The following is a 19,828-nucleotide window of genomic DNA, read 5'->3' as shown; positions in this document are numbered from 1 at the left end:
AAAGTAACCGTTAAGATCCCCAACCTGGGCTCAGTTTATCCAAATAACGCCTGTTAAGAAATTTGATCTGATGTTTTCGGCGATGAGAAGAGCCGCCGGCTCGGAGCAGCAGCAGCTCACGGCCGGGTCAACCTGCGCCGTCGTCCCGGGGGAGAAACCTGCAGCTCTGTGGAGAATTACCACTGGCTGAAATAAATCATTTAGGAAGATAAATGTTGGTTTAATAGATGAAATCTAACAGTTGTAGCTACGCCTGTTAAGAAATTTGCTCCGAAAATTTGGGGATTTCTGCCTGCCTGCTCCGGAGCTGATTTATGGTTGCGTGTTAAATCAACGCAGAGCCTAAGGCGTAGGGTACGGCGTACGGCGTATGGCGCGCGTCGCCGCGTAACCTACGCCGTAGGCTCTGCGTTGGTGTAACGCAGAACCATAAATCAGCCTTTATTCTTGAGAGGTTTGAAAAAGACTTCGCAACAACAGGCAAGTGAGTGATTATGTACATTCACTGAGTGAATATTATGAAAGTAAAATATATATATTTCTCGCTAGAAATGTAATCAAAACGCATTTTTATGCAGAAACTAACTCCAATTCAGTCCGCAAATGACGACGAAAAGCATTCTGGGAAATTTTTCTGGCCCTAGTTCAGCTAGTGAGCATCTGAAATCCCTCGATCCGTAGGGACAGATTCATAGCCACTACACTCGTTTTCTTCACTACCTGAAAAGTAGGGGTAGTGGGGGGATTGGGACAGGACCTTAGTCTGTTGCATGTTTCATCTGGCGTAAATGGAAACGGAGAAACGGAGGGACTGTTTTTCATCTCGAAAGAGCCTCTCCCTGCTCCGCCCATGTGACACTGGTAATTACATGGAGCGAGATGACTCGGAAAAACCTCCCAGTGCAGTTAATGGAGGACAGTGATGAATGGGATGACCACACTGACGGCCACAGAAACGTCTGAGTCATCCCGGGACGTCACGCCGCTGGTGTGTGTTGCACAACCAGGGAATCTTATTAGTATTTTCAGCTTCTCTTCTTCTTTGGAACCTAATGGATCGGAGGGCTGGGGGGGGGGTTTGTCCTGGAAATCCCAGACTTCAGGACACCAGCCAGACCTTTTAATAAAGATATGCTCAATTTAGACAAAGGAAAAGGTCAGGTCTAATTGAATTAAATTCTTATTAAGCGGTGGATGTGATCGCAGCATGAGTAGGGAGGTGAAGACGTGTAATGATTTAGTAAATCTCTCTGAGGCCGCCCGTGTAATGTTAAAGATTAAATTATTGGTTTAGATCATTAGTTTGAACCTGTGAGGAACGTTTGAATGTCTCCTGATGTTAATTACCTCACATTTATTTGTACTCCTTAAATGTATCCTTTTATTTATTTTTAATTCTATAGCCCTACACAGCTCACAATTTGTCTTAATACTTCTGTTAGCAGTCGCATCATGTTAGGAGCCTTGCAGCAGCATTCTGGACCGCCTCGTTTTTGTTTAAACGGGTAAAAGGGTTATTTCAATAGTCTAAACAAGATGAAATATTAGCATTTACAAACCTTTCATACTTAGATATTGACAGTAATTTACAAAGTTTGGGGATATTTCTAAGCTGAATTCCTGAATTAAAAGAACAGTAAAGATACAGTAGGACAGTTGAATGTATAAAAGGAACAGGATAGGGCCCAGAAATGAACCTTGGGGTACCCCACACGGCAGTCTTCCTGACACGATGTCTGATATTTGACAACTGTTTGTTTGTTTGCTTTAAAATGGAATTAGGATTCTGTGAGATATTCCCAGTGTGTTCTGTGAAGTTAGTTTCATCAGCCCAGGCTCTTCTTCGACTTAATTAATGTTGTCCAGAGGTGTCAAGTAACGAAGTACAAATACTTTGTTACCTTACTTAAGTAGAAATTTTGGTTATCTATACTTCACTGGAGTCATTATTTTTCAGACGACTTTTTACTTTTACTCCTTACATTTTCACGCAATTATCTGTACTTTTTACTCCTTACATTTTAAAAACAGCCTCGTTACTCTATTTCATTTCGGCCTTTAAAAAAAAACTATCCAGTTAAATTGCTCCATCCGGATAGAGTGAATTTGGTTGTGGTTGTTTCAGATGTTCTTGTCCAGTTTTGTTCTTACATCCGTTCCCTCAGATTCCTGCAACTAAACTTGGATGTACATTCCAATAAAGGTTAGGATAAATGATAACATGCCTCTGAAGTTTGACTTTTTGCACCATTACAATACTTATAGGTAACTAGTCATCATATCTCCTGCTCTCTGAAACACATGTTAATGCTCAATAGTACACATATATGCTTCTTTAATATATTTACATTATACTAAGATGCATTCATTTTCAATGGCTTTTGTCCTTAATGGCTTTTTCCCCCTTACATTACTTTTACTTTTATACTTTAAGTAGTTTTGAAACCAGTACTTTTATACTTTTACTTGAGTAAAAAACTTGAGTTGATACTTCAACTTCTACAGGAGTATTTTTTAACTCTAGTATCTATACTTCTACCTGAGTAATGAATGTGAATACTGGAGACACCTCTGATGTTGTTACTATTAGGTTTAGAACAGTGTTTCCCGACCCGTGGTCCTGGTTCCCCAGTCCTGCATGTTTTAGATGTTTGTCTGTTTCAACACACCTGATTCTAATTTAACCTAATTAACCTGCACAAGTCTGTTAATGACCCAGCCATGTCAGCTGTCCTTTCACGTTTACAACAACCACAATAATGATAAAGTCCTGGCTCCTTTGACCCCTACAATGCCACATTCTGGCTAGAAACACATCACTAGGGATGGGAATTGATGAGATTTTTACGATTCCAATTCCATTTTCAATTCTGCTTAACGATTCAGTTCTTTATCGATTCCTGTTTGGAAAAAAGGACAATAAAAGTTCGATAAGCATCACAAATATACCATTTTAATAATGATAAAAAAAGAAATATTCTTCGGTAGAAGTTAACAAAATCAGCATGAATTATTCTGTAGCAATTCCACAAGAATGTCCAACATTTTTCTATTAGAAATTCAAATTTTCCTTTTTTTTTCCAGCCAGTGACAAATACAATCAAGTCAAATCCAATCACATTGTGCATTTTGTAAATCTGGAACCTTAACTCTAACCCTAACTACGACGAATTATCCACTTGGCAAGTATTGCAAGTCGCCCCGTTGTCGGGTTTTTTTACTGAAATGTAACCAGACTTTTGAGCGTTTGTATCGCTTGGACGCCACGTTAACTATTGACTGCACGTAAGATATGCAAGATATGCAACGTAGGTGATGACGTCATTTGTTTCCACTGGAATCGAAAAGGGAATCGTTTCCAAAATTTGTAAACGATTCCAAGGAACTGAAACACTGACTGCGTTTCCATGCATCAATAACCCTTTTAAAACCTGAATATTGGCAATAACCCAGAATTTGCACGGCCATGTAAACACCAATTTACATGGCCCCTTTAAATAACCTGAATTTGCTCATATTCAGGTTTTTAAAAACCCCATATGACCCCTGGGTTACTCCTTTTAAAACCTGAATATTGGGTCATGTAAACGCCAAACGGAATATCCCCATCAAACGGAACATGAATTTGTTTTCTGCACATGCTCTGTTCACAAGGAATCCTGGTCTTTTGAGTCCAGGAAGTTCTTCTAAACACGGAGAAACCAAGACCAGGAGGAGACTAATCACTTCATAAATGTAATGAAGGATATGAACATTTCTGCATTTGTAGACGGTAGAAAGTACCGGGATAGAAGATTTACAAGAAGGAGAGAGAAAAGTTGCGTGAAGCAGCTTTTGTTTTGAATTTGGATACAGGAAGAAGAAGCAGAAATGACGGGAATTGTGTCATGATGTTCTCCGTGCGTCGCTGGTTTGATCCAGATATCCCCAATGATTAATCACCATGTAAACGGAATATTCAGAATGTTTCAGTAACTGGAATATTAGCAATAACCCGAATTTTCACTGCATGTAAACGTAGTCAGTGGGAACCGGTCCTGAACAAGAACTGGTTCTGGATCCCCATCCCTACACGTCACTGTTAGCAGAACATCTGATGGCCATGCATGAGGTGTTTTCATTAGGGGCATTTCCCCTTTCTTTCTCACCACCACCATGTCATTAATCTGCTTCCTGCTGTGCTGATATCCTGTGGGTGGGTGCTTATTTTTAGATATACAACAGATAAAGCTACATTTAGAGAATTATGGGTGTACCACTCTGTTTCTTATCTTGTGTAAGGTTTGGCAGCGGTATCCTGCTGGAACTGACAACATCTCAGCATCACCACCGCACTCATGTTAGACCTTATTTATTTAATTATTTTGTGCAGGTTTTGTTTTTTCTTTCTTTCTTTAAGAGTTATGCCGTAGTCAGAGGTGTCTTCAGTATTCACATTCATTACTCAGGTAGAAGTATAGATACTAGAGTTTAAAAATACTCCTGTAGAAGTTGAAGTATCAACTGAAGTTTTTTACTCAAGTAAAAGTATAAAAGTACTGGTTTCAAAACTACTTAAAGTATAAAAGTAAAAGTAATGTAAGGGGAAAAGGACAAAAGCCATTGAAAATGAATGCATCTTAGTATAATGCAAATATATTAAAGAAGCATATATGTGTACTATTGAGCATTAACATGTGTTTCAGAGAGCAGGAGATATGATGACTAGTTGCCTATAAGTATTGTAATGGTGCAAAAAGTCAAACTTCAGAGGCATGTTATCATTTATCCTAACCTTTATTGGAATGTACATCCAAGTTTAGTTGCAGGAATCTGAGGGAACGGATGTTAGAACAAAACTGGACAAGAACATCTGAAACAACCACAACCAAATTCACTCTATCCGGATGGAGCAATTTAACTGGATAGTTTTTATTAAAGGACGAAATGAAATAGAGTAACGAGGCCGTTTTTAAAATGTAAGGAGTAAAAAGTACAGATAATTGCGTGAAAATGTAAGGAGTAAAAGTAAAAAGTCTGAAAAACAATTACTCCAGTGAAGTATAGATAACCAAAATTTCTACTTAAGTAAGGTAACAAAGTATTTGTACTTTGTTACTTGACACCTCTGAATATTATTAAGTATTATTGATAATAGATTAGGGACAAGATTCAGACATGGTGAACACATTACATAATCACAAGAATTTACAGGAGGAAGTGCTAATTGGATTCTAAAGTGACAAAAAATGTTGCAACTTTTAGCTCGGAGGGTTAAGTAGTTTTTATTATTTAAAACAATTAAATAAAAAAGAATGTATTCTTTTTTTTTCATTTATTCAGTCATTACTTTTCCAGGTTTCTTAGATGCCTCTGTCATGGTATCTACTGTTAGCTCCATCTTATAGATGCATGGCTGAAACTGCACAAGGGCATACTCCAGTTACAATGTGGTACCGTCATGATTACATTGTATGTTACTGGAAAATATCGAAATTAATTTTTCAAAAAAAAAAAAGTACAGATCATTGCGTGAAAATGTAAGGAGTAAAAGTTCCCACCCCTTTTCGGACATGCAAGTGAAATTACTGTGCTGTTTTTTTGTTTTATGCTGTTTTTTTGTTTTATTTTGTTTTGTTTTGTAAAATTGTCTTGATCGGCCATTTTGTATTATTATTTCTGTTTTACTTGTTCATATTTACGTTATATATCATTTGCATGTTCGGAATAAATCACTAACTAACTAACTAACTAACTAAAAGTAAAAAATCGTCTGAAAAATAATGACTCCAGTGAAGTATAGATAACCAAAATTTCTACTTAAGTAAGGTAACGAAGTATTTGTACTTTGTTACTTGACACCTCTGGCCGTAGTTTGAGTTTTGTGCAGGCGTCGGCTCAGGTGCTTGGCCATCCCGGTGACAACACGGAGCTGAGTCACTCAGCTCTTTTGTGAACTAAAACTTAATTTCCCGACATCTTCCGTGACCATCTCCTGCTCTGGGTCATCTCTCTTCCTGTGGCATCATGCTGGTTTCTGGTGATTCAGGACGAGCTGGTAATAACTAAGAAAGAGAGCCCGCTGTTCCTCTGGTCTCCCTTCAGTCTGAGACCCAGACAGAGTGTGTCATTGACCACATCCTGTCAGCACAGCTGCCACAAAGCAGCTGAGACGGAAGATAAACTACAGCTACATGCGCTTGTTTTTCCTTCACTCACAGCCAACAAAAAGACATTCAAATCTCTGATCAACTTTATACTTTTCCAGGTACCGTCTGAACCGGACCATCAAAAGAGCCTCATTAGTGACGTCATAATCCTTTTATTTGTTAGAAACGGTCAAAGAGAGACCCAAAGAGTTAACGCAGAACATTTCTTAGCGCAGCAGCGCTCACAAAGGTTGTGATGTCCATTTTTCTTTTGCTTTTTCTTTTCACAATGAATTACAACCTCTGGCAAATCACATGGCATCATCACGCTTGGTTGATGTTAACCCAGCTGTTTTATTTCCTAGTTAAAAAAAGAAAAATCATAGATGTGACACTAAACTATTTTGTCCGCTGGCAGAGTTTTGACTTTGGAAAGCAAAGCTACAAAAAAAAAATTCGTCATTTTTTGCATTTTTTCCCCACTTCAACTAGAGGAAAGAAGTACATCTCTTACTCTTACTGACTGGAGGGGAGCGATTGGAACCATTATTTGACCTTCTTTTGTACTATAGGGACATACATTATCTACTTCCCAATAATGAAACAAAATGACAGTGTACTCTGCTGACTCTACTCTTCCTTTCCCTTAAATGCAACCCTGTAGCATTAATAGCCACTTTTGCAGCGACTGCAGTGTAAAGATGCTCTAGAGAGCTCCTCTTTATCCGCCCCCGCTCTCCAGCTGTGCAGTCACGCTGGTCCCATCGAGGCGGGAACGACACGCTCCCCGGCGTGTGCTTCCCTCCAGCGCTCTGCAGGGGCGACCGGGTGGGACACGGGTGGAACATGGGTGGGACACGGGTGGGACATGTCCAAGTTGTTGGAGTAATAGTCAATACTCGAGTTGTAAAAAAAAATCAGGGGGGATGGTGGATTTTATCATATGGGGACAGATAATTTGTGCTGATTACAAATAATATAATATATTACAAATAATAGCAGTGACCAAAACAGCTGCAGAAATACTGCAGGAATGACATAGCAGCAGTTAAATGCAGCCTTCTGTAAGCTTTAAATATCCACTGGGCTTACATCAAATACATCAAAACACAACAATAAAAAACACTTTTCTGAACTTATCAATATGATTCTGTCCTTCACAGGATAAGTAACATGGATCACTGCAAAAACTCACAATCTTAACAAGAATATTTGTCTTATTTCTAGTTAAAATGTTGGATTTTAGTAAAGAAATCTCATTGCACTTAAAACAAGACTCATCACTGGAAAAAACAACAATTTTCACTTGAAATAAGTAGAAAAATCTGCCAGTGGAACAAGATTATTTTGCTTGTAATAAGAAGATAAATCTTGTTCCACTGGCATATTTTCCTACTTATTTCAAGTGAAAATTGACTTGAAAAAGGTGAAAATTGTCAAATAAGTTATTTTTCTGGTGTTATTTTTCTGGTGATGACTCTAAATGTTGAAATAGCAGTAAAACCACATTCATTGATGAAATGACATAAGGGATGGAAAGGGGGGGTGATTTTGACCGTTTTTATTTCAGGGGGGGATGCCGTCCCCCTCATCCCCCCTCATCCCCACTCAACTCCAGTACTGGTAATAGTCATACAGCCGGTCCAGTTGACCTCCGTTGACCACCAACTTGGTGGTATTTCTTTAACAGCATCTATAACTTGCTTGTCACTTTTTGCAGCCATGTGCTTGGTGTTTTTTGGTTAAGGGTTTTAACAACAACAGGCCACACGGAGCTTTTGTTCCAATCCTCTTCACACTGTTTTCTGTGTCCACATGTCTCATTAAATATATCAATTGTCACTATGGTGTTGGACCCCTGATATACTTTTCTCGGTCACCCACTTATGTTTTTGGTTCTGTTACTACTGAAGCCAGCAAAGAGGCAGAATAAAGACTTATAGTTCTTGAGACAGGTTTTGGTCTCAACACCACTTTTTTGTGGTCTTGTTTCGTCTCGGACTGGGATCATTGAGATGCAGCTGCACACGCCAAGAATCACACACAGAATCTTGTTGTCACCAGTTCTTCCTCTTATACAGTTTTGTAAACTACTTGCATTTTGCACCTGATTTCATGCATGTTTTGATGCATCTGCATGTGTATCTGTTTTTAATTACAGTATTGTGTTTATAACGACCTTGTTTGAATAAATATATGGCATCATTGGCTTTTGAATAATATTTGCGTATCGTTGTGATTGATTAAGCATTAGGTCTATTTCTGTGATACTAATATTCAGTGTAATTTGGCTACTATAATTATGAATAATGCAATTTCAAGTTGATAATTGTGTATCTTTAATATTTAAAATTCACGTTTCATCTACAACTTAAGTCCAATTTAAATCAGTAACATTTACTATTCCTGACATTTCTGAGGTGGAGGGGGGTGTTGGAGCTGGTTATTCTGCTAGAGGACTAGTTAGGGACTAGTTAGTAGTCGTGTCAACCCTTAAAAGCACTGGAGTCAATCCTCCAATAGTAGAAATAGCGGTAGTGCAGTCGCCACACAGATCTGATCTCAGCTGATGGATGGAAACATTTATAGTGAGTTCAACATCATCATCCACTTCTCTGTGTTATTGTGCTGCAGTTGAAAACAAGCTCATATGGAAACTAAGAGGCTGGACCAGGATGGAGATGATGTTCTACAACTTACGTAAGATGATAAAATAACTAGGTTTCTTTTGGGTCTCGGTCTTGAGATGAACTGGTCTTGGTCTCGGTTTAGACGGTCTTGTCTACTTATACCTGGAAACTGGCTTGATTTCTTTAGGTATCTATCTTAATGTTTTATTGAACCATCACCAAACAGGTTTTCTAACATAATCTCCATTCCCAATATTGATTCCTGATTGAACTGTGGATATTTCATCCATTATTCCTCTCTTTAGCTCCATTTGGCCTTATTTTTTCTGTTTAGGTGTTGAAGATGGTTAACGTTTGGCTTTTTCTAGATGTAAATAGCTGATTTCTTAAGGTTTAATCTGAATTATTGACTCCTGTTTCTGTCCATTTGTTTTTTTTATTCTTTTTGTTGTGAACTTTCTGTTTTAAGGCATGTTGCTTTGAGTTTCTTACTTTTACTCCGTCCGCTTGTCTGTCTGTCTGTCTGTTTTTTTTTACAAACTTTAGTTTGTACTTGTTTTAAAGTCTGGAAACACGCACATTGGAAACATTTTGCTTCTTTGAAGAAAAAGTCTTCAAACAGAGTTTTCTAATTACTTCATCTGTGTGAAATAGAACACATTTTTGGGTCATATATGAGGTTTTTCCTGCAAAGTAAAACAGCTGGATAAACAATATCCAGAAGTTTGCCGTGGCCTGTAAAACATTCCTTATGGAGCTGAGTCAGACAGACACACACACACACACACACACACACACACACACACACACACACACACACACACACACACACACACACACACACACACACACACACACACACACACACACACACAGTAATATTTACCATGGGTTCAGCCTACTAGCTTTGCACTTTTATTTCCGTGTCACCAGTTTCCTTTCTTTCCCTCTTCAGCTTCACAAGCGTAGACCTGCAGCATTCTCACTCACTTTGGTTATAAGATAATGTTCTACTTTACAGCTGTAGGGAAAAATCGGGGGGGAAAAAAGCTTATTCAGGGCCGCGCAGTTGTCACATACTTTCCATTCATTGTAATTGAGTGGGGGGGGGGGGGGGTTAGGGAGTGTTTTTACTCAGTAATAACTAAGGTTGCCTCTTCTCTCCTTCACAAAACTAATAACAATGTGCTTCCTTTTTGTATCTTAAAGTTTTAAAGGAAGATGATTGTATATCGTTTATTCTTAGAATCATTACTCAGACAGGAAGTCCTGCCGGTTTCATGCTACGTGCATTTAAGCCAATTTACTTTAGTAATGTGTGAAGGGAAACAGGCTGATATAACGACAGAAGGAAGGTTTACGTCACCCTATAGTTCTGTCTCAGAAAATTAGAATATTGTGATAAAGTTCTTTATTTTCTGTAATGCAAAAATGTCATACATTCTGGATTCATTACAAATCAACTGAAATATTGCAAGCCTTTTATTATTTTAATATTGCTGATCATGGCTTACAGCTTAAGAAAACTCAAATATCCTATCTCAAAAAATTAGAATATTCTGGGAATCTTAATCTTAAACTGTAAACCATAATCAGCAATATTAAAATAATAAAAGGCTTGCAATATTTCAGTTGATTTGTAATGAATCCAGAATGTATGACATTTTTGTTTTTTTAATTGCATTACAGAAAATAAAGAACTTTATCACAATATTCTAATTTTCTGAGACAGTCCTGTATAGTTCTGGTAAATGCTGTCCCTGAATCCATCACATGTAGTTAGTAGTTGCACCGACTGTGAATCGCCTGACATCGTTTCTAACGTTTCTAACGTAAGATAAATAAAATACCTGCAGCTTAACTACAAATGCTGGGCGTTTTTGCAATCATAAGAATGATGGTTAGGAAGGTTAAAAATGACCTTGGGTGTAAGTACACAGTGAGTTGAGTAAATGAATCACTGGTCCATTGATGTGCAGCGAAAGCAAACATCGCTCCTGGATTCAACAATCTTTGACATCATAGATCTTCTTTATGAGGACTTTCTTTGAATGCTGATGTGGTCAAAGTGGGCAGACTGCAAATGTGAAGATCCCTGGATGATGATGTCCCTTACTGACTTCGGGGAAAGAAAACAGAATATCTACAATTCCACATCATCACAGACACATCGGCATAATTGCAAATGTTGACAATTGTGGTTTTTCATGTTCTGGTTCTGCAGTAGCCTACGGACTAATGGGTTTGCCTTCCTGATACAAGGTCTCGCAGTTTAAATGGATTCAAACCGTAGCTGATTTTAGGTTAGTTCGAGTCTAAGGTGCAAATTGCAGCTTTGCAAAATTCCTTTCTGTTGTGGATTATCGAGATATCGGAGTTTAGTTTAAAACGAGAGCTGCGTATCCTCTTAGTGGCCTCAAACATTGGTTTTCAAATCAATAAGCAATTAAATTGTGCTCTGCTTTACGCATCAGCTGTGTTCTACTTCGTGCATCAGTTAGTATGTGAGAGTCTGCAAGTGTTTCCTCGACGTGAACGTCATCAGCTATACATGAGGAGCTGTGGGGGGGGGGTGTCTGCATCGCCCTTGATTCCATCTTCACATGGACAGAATAGCTCTATGTAGATAATGCACGTTTTAAAAACTGTCCTCCAAGCAGACACATACTTGGTTGTGATAAGGAGACAAACTATGCAGCAATCCATGTGCGTATTTGTGAGGAAGTGTAATCTGGCCTGTGCGCCTTTAACCCCCACCTCCCTGCAGAGCGCCGCTGCTCGATGCTGAAAGCATGATGTAACTGATATGTCCAGGAGATAACTCTCTCTTGTTTGAGTGCTGCTGCACACACAGTTGAAGGAGCACTGAGGTGTGTCTGTAATCGTTCCCATGTGTCTGAGTGTTGGGTGGACATTCTCCACGTCTGGCTGTCTCCGTGTTTACTTTGCTTCTCTTAAGGTGGTACTGTGACATTGATGAAGTATTTAGATTTCTTTAGATGATGCATCTTCAGATTTTGTAAGACTGTGAACTCTTTTTGTATCGGTTACAGTTAATATGTGTTGAGTTTTAGCTCACCTAGAGATTTGAATTAAAATTGCTGAGCTGTTTGCTCACCGACCCTGATGATTTATAGTTTAATATGGACCTGAGCACAGAGCTTTTCAGGCCTAGTCTTTGGTTGTGTCATTGGATCTATAGTGTGTAGTTTTAGCTCGACAGTTGGGACGTATCACTTCTGCGGGGGACTCGCTGCCTTCAGGATGCTGTAAAGAGTCATGGTTGTAAATAAAGCCCTTTAGACTGCCTGCCAAATGTTGTTGAATACACAGTCGGTAAGAGCCGCTCCTTTTATTGCACTTCAGAGGCTGCTGGGCCGTAAATGGAATAAAACTTTTGTTAACGTGATCACTTGTTGGTTCCTTCATAAAATTACATTTTCAATGGAAAGATTTGCTAAATATTGATGGAGGCCCGGTGCGTGCAAATGAATATGAATGAATATACAGCCCTTGAATTTTACGTTTGATAAATGGTGTTGAACGTTGTGGAAATGAGTTTCATGGCAGTCAAGAGTCTGAGCTACTTAACGGCAGATGGATTTAAATTCCTCTTTGGAAAACCAATTTGTTTTGACCCTCAAATTCCTCCGTGGCATAAAGCCTTTGTAGATAAAGCATTTTATGAGGTTCATTTCCTTGAGAACACGGAGAGAAACTGTAATAATCTCCTAGAACTTGTTCTCGGAGTCCAGCCCGTCAGGATCAGCAGTCCCAGTCAACACATCAGGATTAGAGACACTCAACCAACACAGGGACACATGTACTTCAATTTGATGTGAAACATCTTTAACACATACATTCTGTATTTGTATTTATTTTTTGCTGTTTGTTGTTGTTTGTTTATTTATTTATTTAATTGGATCCCCATTAGCTGCCACCAGAGTGGCAGCTACTCTTCCTGGGGTCCACACACAACAAAACATCACATAAGACACAATAAATCAACAAAACAACACATAAACACAATAAGACATCAACAAAACATCACATAAGACAATAAATCAACAAAACAACACATAAACATAATAAGACATCAACAAAACATCTTCTTCCGGCTCTCGGCGAAGGCGGACACTTTTCTGCTCCTCTCCCTCCCTATCTGCCCTGCTGCTGCTTTTTGTCCTGTCTTGTCTTTCAGAGCCTCTCTTTTTCACTCCTCCGAAATTCTACAATCATGGAATTGATTAACTGGTCTCTCAGCACAATTGACCAAATTTTTGTGACGAGAAGTCAGGGGACAAGGGAGCCCTCTTGCCCCGATGGGACATTTTTTGCCGGATACACAATGGACTCCTGGAAACATTGGAGGCCGTTGTGTCTGGCCATCCTTTCTGTCGAGGACGTTGAAGATGCTTCATAATTGGATTTATGATAGCAGGATTTCTGCTAATTGGAGTGGGGGGGGATTCCTAGTCTATCGACAAACGCGTAAGTCATCGACAGCTGTTCTGGCCCTTTCTGAGCTGCCGGACGTGGCTGAGGGGATAAGCTCTGCGACCAACACTCAGACTTTAACGTTGGGAGAGCAAAGCCGCAAGCTGGATGCGATTCTTGAACAGAATCGCAGGCTAGCGGCGGTCTTTGAGCTTGTTGGCAAGATGGATAAGACCTTGGAGAAGTTGGAAGCTTGGCTTGGCGGGAATTGATCACAAATTCGTCTGTTTGGAGTCGCCATTGAGGAACCAGAGACTTAAGGCAAACGGAAAATTACTGGAGTCTGCCTGTTTCTTTTCAATACAATTGTTGATTCTATAGTGTGACCTTGACAGGGCAGCTTGGCAGGCCGCTGCAGTCACAATCTCCCTGGTGGAATGAAAACAAGGGACTCTGCCCCCACTAGCCCTCCCCTCTCCCAGGAACATCTGTGGACCTGTTTCAGATCCCCAACCTGGGCTCAGTTTATCCAAATAATGCCTGTTAAGAAATTTGATCTGATGTTTTCGGCGATGATAAAAGCCGTCGGTCCGGGAGCAGCAGCAGCTCACGTACAGACGTGATCGTTAGGTCAACCTGCGCCGTCGTCCCGGGGAGAAACCTGCAGCTCTGTTGAGAATTACCGCTGGCTGAAATTAATCATTTAGGAAAATAAATGTTGGTTTAATAGATGAAATCTAACAGTTGTAGCTACGCCTGTTAAGAAATTTGCTGCGAAAATTTCGAGATGAGAACGGCCGGCTGCTGGCTCGGGGACTGATTTATGGTTCCGTGTTAAATCGACGCAGAGCCTACGGCGTACGCCGCATGTCGCCACGTAACCTACGCCGTAGGCTCTGCGTTGGTGTAACGCGGAACCATAAATCAGCCCTTATTCTGGCGTGATCTTTGCAACAACGAGCAAACAAGTTATTATGTACTAAGTGAATATTATGAAAGTAAAATATATATTTCTCGCTAGAAATGTAATCAAACGCATTTTTATGCAGAAACTAACTAAAAATATTGATTTTATTCACTAAAAAATAAGAAATGTCCGCCATGTTTTTTTTTGTGATTCAGTCCGCAAATGACGACGAAAAGCATTCTGGGAAATTTTTCTGGCCCTAGTTCAGCTAGTGAGCATCGGAAAACCCTCGATCCGTAGGGATAGATTCATAGCCACTACCCTCGATATCCCCACTACCCCTAGGTGAAAAGAGGAATTGGGACACCACCACCCTCACGGGAATGCGCAAAAAATTTAGGGGTAGTGCTGAAAAGTAGGACTTGGGGGTTTATTGGGACAGGGCCTTTAACCTTAAGACAAATATTCTTGTTAAGATTTAGAGTTTTTTGCAGTGCGGGAGGTGAGCATGCACGGGGAAGTCCGTGAGTCAGCGTGACTGTGACCAGGTATTATTAGCCTCCAGCTGCATGTAGGATAAATGCACACACGTGCAGGAACCACTATTTCATTGGCATGATGTATGTCCTGAAATGCATACAAAACTTTAGCTGGAAGGGGTTTTAAAGAGGAAGAAAAAACATGTTGAGAGAAAGCAAGAGGAGATCAGGAGTGCTTACTGGTCTTTCAAAGACGATGGAAACAGAAATGTTCCACTATGTCATTGGCGCCCCGCTGCTAACAGTCTCTGAGCTGCAGCAACATATGAAGTGGAGGGGAAAACCATACCATCTGCTCAGTGCATTCCTAATCACCGGCAGATTTGCTCTTATTGGCCAAATTCCTTGTAGGAACTGCTGATTTGATAAAAACCTGCAGCTACTTCCAGAGCGCCCCCAGCTGTGCTGTTTATGTTGACCATATTATCGTTTGTTGATGTGTTCATGTAAATACTCGTATGTGCTAGTAACTTTGAATCAACTGCATGGTTTCAGATGGAATTGCTGGATAAATTCCCGGTGGAAGGAGGCCAGAAGGATCCCAAACGCCGCATCATTCCATTCCTACCAGGTGAGAGAATTTCTACCTCAAACCTTTGTGCTCTTAAATGTTTGTAGAAAAACAAAATCAATGATTCCCAACCCCATCTGAATATAAGGAGTTGTTCCCAACATTTTCTTTCAGGAGTGTTGTTGACTTCTGACTTCAGATTCGATTAATCTGAAAAAATAATGATGAAAATAACTTTTATTTGCCGCCCACTTGATGATCAAGTGAAAGTATGAACACAACACAGAGAGAACTGTGATCTCTTATTCCACATGTGACCCTTACCGTATCTGCGTATCGCCTTCTTCCTCCAGCTCCAGCTGATTGCTCCATTCTGTGCGACGTTGAGCCGCTGATAACCTCTGAATGAACCGGAGGAAGGCAGATTTTTCTTTTTCATCACATTACATTTCGCTCACAGAGGAAGCGGCGCGACCTGCAGCAGCTGTAGCCGGTCTTTACTGTATTGTGACCAACAGCGCCTGGCTTTCTGCATTTCTGTTGAGAACTAAGAGGGTTGATAAGGGGAATGAAGTCTGCTTGGCTCTGCGCTGCAGCAACGGTCCCTGCTGCCATCAGAGCAGTTAAGCCTGGCTGGGGGTCTTTATCCGGATTAACTCAAAATATGTTACGTATTTCTGCAGGTAATGGGGGCTTTTACTTATGCCTTATCTGGAATCAATCAGAGATTGGTTTTTGGTTTTTAGGGCCCGAGCACTTACAGTGCGAAGGCCCTATTGTATCTGTAGGAATTATTTTCCTTCTTTCTTTTTTTTATTTTTCCAATGAAATGAGGGCCTTTTGCCCCCCTAAACGTGCCCTAAAAATCACCAAATTTTGCACGCCAGCCAAGCCTGGCGAAAAATTTGATATTTAATGGTTTGCATTAATGGGCGTGGCCTAACGGCTCAACAGCGCCCCCTAGAAAACTTTGTGCCTCAAGCCCCACAATACGGTTTGAAGTACATGGACGAAAATCAGTACACACCTGTATCATGTCGCAACTTAAAGAAAAGTCTCTTGGCGCCATGGCCGAAACCGAACAGGAAGTCGGCCATTTTGAAATAATCGTGTAATTTTGGCGCAATTTATGCCATTCCTTCGGCAGTTAACACGGACCGAACCGTAACGTGCACCCAGGTGTGTTATACATCAAAATGTGCGTCTCCATCCTGCGATGACACGCATTACTTACTCTCAGTCAAAAGCGTTACCCTGGCGACGATAAACACCAAAAAGCGCGCCCCCCCCACCTTCATCTGATTGGTCAATATTTGATAGTTCCTACTTCCTTTCTGGCATCATTTTTGAATGGTTTCACATAAAGACTTGTGGGTGGTGTCATCGGACATGGTTTTGAGTCCTTGAATATAATTGGTGCAAAGTAGCCCCGTCCCTTCATCTGAATGGTCGATATCTGATAGTTCCTACTTTCTCCCATAACTTTTGAATGGTTTGACATAAAGAGTCGTGGCTGGTGTCATCCGCTAAATGTCCAGGTCTGAAGAATCTACATCAAGTCATACAAGCTTCCACTGCAGCCTGAACGTGCACAAGGGTGGAGGGCCCATTCATCGCTGCTTGCAGCTTTAATGTTCTGCTCTTTATGTCCCAATGTGAGAGCTCTCCCCACCCATTCACTCTGGAGCTCACTGAACCACCACAGCTAGCGGGGCGACTGTGCCCCCCCCTTCCCCCCGTCTGATTTGAAGTGGTCATGAATGGCTGAGTTTGAAGGTTGACAAGGCTGACGACTGATTCTGTGGTAAATCCTGAAGTTAACGGACTTCACGGGCTCTGCTGAGGATAAGACATTATATTGAGGGAGGTAAAAATAAAAGCCTCGCAGTACTTACCCACTCAGAAATGTCCAGCGCTACAGGATTGTGGGTAATCTCAAGGGTATTACCTCTGTGCCAGGGCTGTTTTTTTAGGGGGGTCTCTTTAGCTTTTGAAGTAAATGAAGGAGGTAAAAAAAAAGATAAAAAGACTCCTGTTTCCTGGAAGAGATTTCTGCACTTTAGGTTGCACCATTGTCTGGGCTGAATCATCATTTTGTGGGAAGGAGGCAGTGGAGTTTGTTTGGATTGAGGAATTTTGGTTTACTTGACCAACTTTAGAAATCCGGCTGAAAGTAATCCGTTATGAGTGAAAGAAAAGCCTCACCCATAGACCTCACAAACACATCCCCCACCAGGCCGGGGAGGGGAGGGTTGGGGCTGGGGGGATGTAGGGAGTAGTAGTGGGGGTTTTTTGGTTGTTTTTTTATGCCAATGCAGGTCTGGAACTCATTGCGAGAACTTGCACAGAGAAAAAGCCGCACATCTGAACTCTGAGTAGGAGATAGGAAGAGCTTTTCGTAAGCATCCGTTTTACAGTCAGACGAGCTGAATACCACTGCAGTGCCACTACATTACATCCTTGTCCACTTCCTTCTTGCTTTTTAGTTTAAAATCTTAAAAATATAGGTATGAAATCCCTCTTTACTTCCCTCAGAGTGTCTTGTTGCTGTCTCGTGTCCTTCGCTAAGGTTAATGTTGGAAATCCTGTCTTTTTATCTTTTTTGCTTCTGAACAAAACACCAAATTATTCATTATTTTACCACACCAGCAGTAAAAGGCTGGTTTCTGGTCTCCGTTGTAACTTCTGGGAGGATTTGGCACATTGGCAGGTCTTGGCATTGTTAAAGTTTACTAGCAAGGATTCATGCTGAACTCCCAAATAAGTACAGATTTTTATTGAAAGACAACTAACTAATCTCAGATGCCAAATTGGACTCATCTTATTCATAGAAATTGCTGAAGTTTCCTGAAAATGAAGAAAATCCATCACTTGCAAAGTGAGCATGGACTGAGGCCAAGCTTACTAAGCACAAATGGGGTTTTCCCAGTTTGTTCAAGGCCCCGAGCTCTTTTTACTCCTTTAGTATCCCCACATCAGCACAGATTCTTTTTTTGCTAGGTGTCCACACCAAATGCTTGACTGCATTTTTTTTCTTTTTTACTCTAGGCTGTCTTTTTTGTGGTTTGTTTCTTTTGGATGGAGCAACTGGATTGTACAACTAAGGCCATCAGTTTTACTTGGAATGATGTTGTTGCTGTTGTTTTATTGCAAGCCTGTCATCATTTTAACTGTGCTGGGTGGGGACAAAATGTGGGGGCTGCTCCGTGAGCACCCTATTAGTCCCTTTCTTTTGGTCCTTTGAATTATTGGCAAATTTTTCAAAGTAAAAGACCATTGAGATTGTCTTCTCCACACTCACACATTTTAAGGGTGCGAGTGTTGTGGTTTGAAAAAGGAATCAAAAGGTCTTACCCTCCCAGCATGATTTGCTAATGCAAAATATATGAGGACGATATTAGTAAAAATGCAAGAAATCACAATATTAAATCATTATTGATATAGATCTGCCGGCTCATCCCCACTCATTAACGCAGCATTGTAGTGTCTCTGGTCACACGCCCCCTGTGGTCAGCACTGGTATTGCTACGTGAACTGGCTTTAAATAATCACAATTCAAATGTTGCCCAAATAATTGTAATTGTGATATTTTTCCACAATCAAGCAGCTCCTGTCGCTGTTAAAAACCTTCACAATGAAGTGGAAATTTAGAATACTTTATTTTACAAGTCTGGATTGATATTTGATGATTTTTTTATTAAAGAAATAAAAGTCACTTCATGATTCTGTTTCCGCTTTAAACACTAATTCACTGACATTTTTCTATAAAATCCACACAGACACACAGAAGTTTGCCATCTACAATTAAATAAGTGCTCATAAAGTTGCTGGTGCTCTAGAAATTTTCCATTTTTAGCAGCACTGCTACTTATGGAAAACATTTGCTCCATGCTTTAAGCTGTTCTTCAGATGTAAATATTTTGTCACGTCAGAATTCCACAGCTTGCCCGGATTAAAGGGCAATTTAATCCGGTTAATAGGTTAATAGGTGCCTTACATCAGCTACACGCTTCTCGGTTTTACCCATGAGCCCTGATGGATAAATAATAACAAGATGTTATTTTCAGTTTCGGTTGATTTCTCCTAAGAATTAGGAAATTACAGTGGACGGTATTTGTATTTTTCTTTTCCAACGACTTTGTTTGTCTCAGGATGTCCCTGCTCAGCACACCAGCAGGTACGGGGTTTGGGGAGGTCAAGTGGAGTCAAATATCTTGCATTCCTCTGACATTTCTCTATAAAAGGCAGTAAGACTCAGAATAGTTGAAAAGTTATAATGACCTTCTCCAAGCTTATTCATAGCACACTCACTTTTTGTCTGCAGAGGAGAGATAAGTGTCGTGAGTGCTTGAAGCTTGAATTGCTCTGCTTTGCATTGCAAATTATCAAAAGTGTTAGCTTTTATCAGAAACACACCCAATGACAAAGTTATTACAAAACATACCAGTTTATTAGTTCATGTTTTCAGCAGCTTCCTTCAGACATGCGGACAAATACCTTGTAACATCGTTATTCAGATTCACTGTTAAGTATTGTATTTCAGATCTGACTCAAACCAAACAGCTAAAGATGAATTTAAAGCGAACGATCCCTTATCCCATTGGTTATTACCAGCATTGGTTATTGATGTCCAATGGTTGTTACTTATTTGGCATTAAAACTAGAGTTTATTCGAA

At 40.2% G+C, this 19,828-nt stretch overlaps 1 protein-coding gene across 3 annotated transcripts in view; it reads left to right on the top strand.

Moving 5' to 3' along the window:
- The window catches only part of sh3pxd2b (SH3 and PX domains 2B), a 62,996-nt gene that overhangs the window by 6,582 nt on the left and 36,586 nt on the right, over positions 1–19,828 (top strand). For all 3 annotated transcript variants that reach the window (XM_061739424.1, XM_061739423.1, XM_061739425.1), the window contains exon 3: positions 15,137–15,212. In XM_061739424.1, coding sequence (XP_061595408.1) covers positions 15,137–15,212 — 76 coding nt within the window. The remainder of the gene's footprint in view (positions 1–15,136; positions 15,213–19,828) is intronic.

Source organism: Cololabis saira, chromosome 14 (genome assembly GCF_033807715.1).
Source record: "Cololabis saira isolate AMF1-May2022 chromosome 14, fColSai1.1, whole genome shotgun sequence".
NCBI classification, from domain to species: domain Eukaryota; kingdom Metazoa; phylum Chordata; class Actinopteri; order Beloniformes; family Belonidae; genus Cololabis; species Cololabis saira.
The sequence above is the reverse complement of the archived record's forward strand: the minus strand, read 5'-3'. Positions and strand labels throughout refer to the sequence as shown.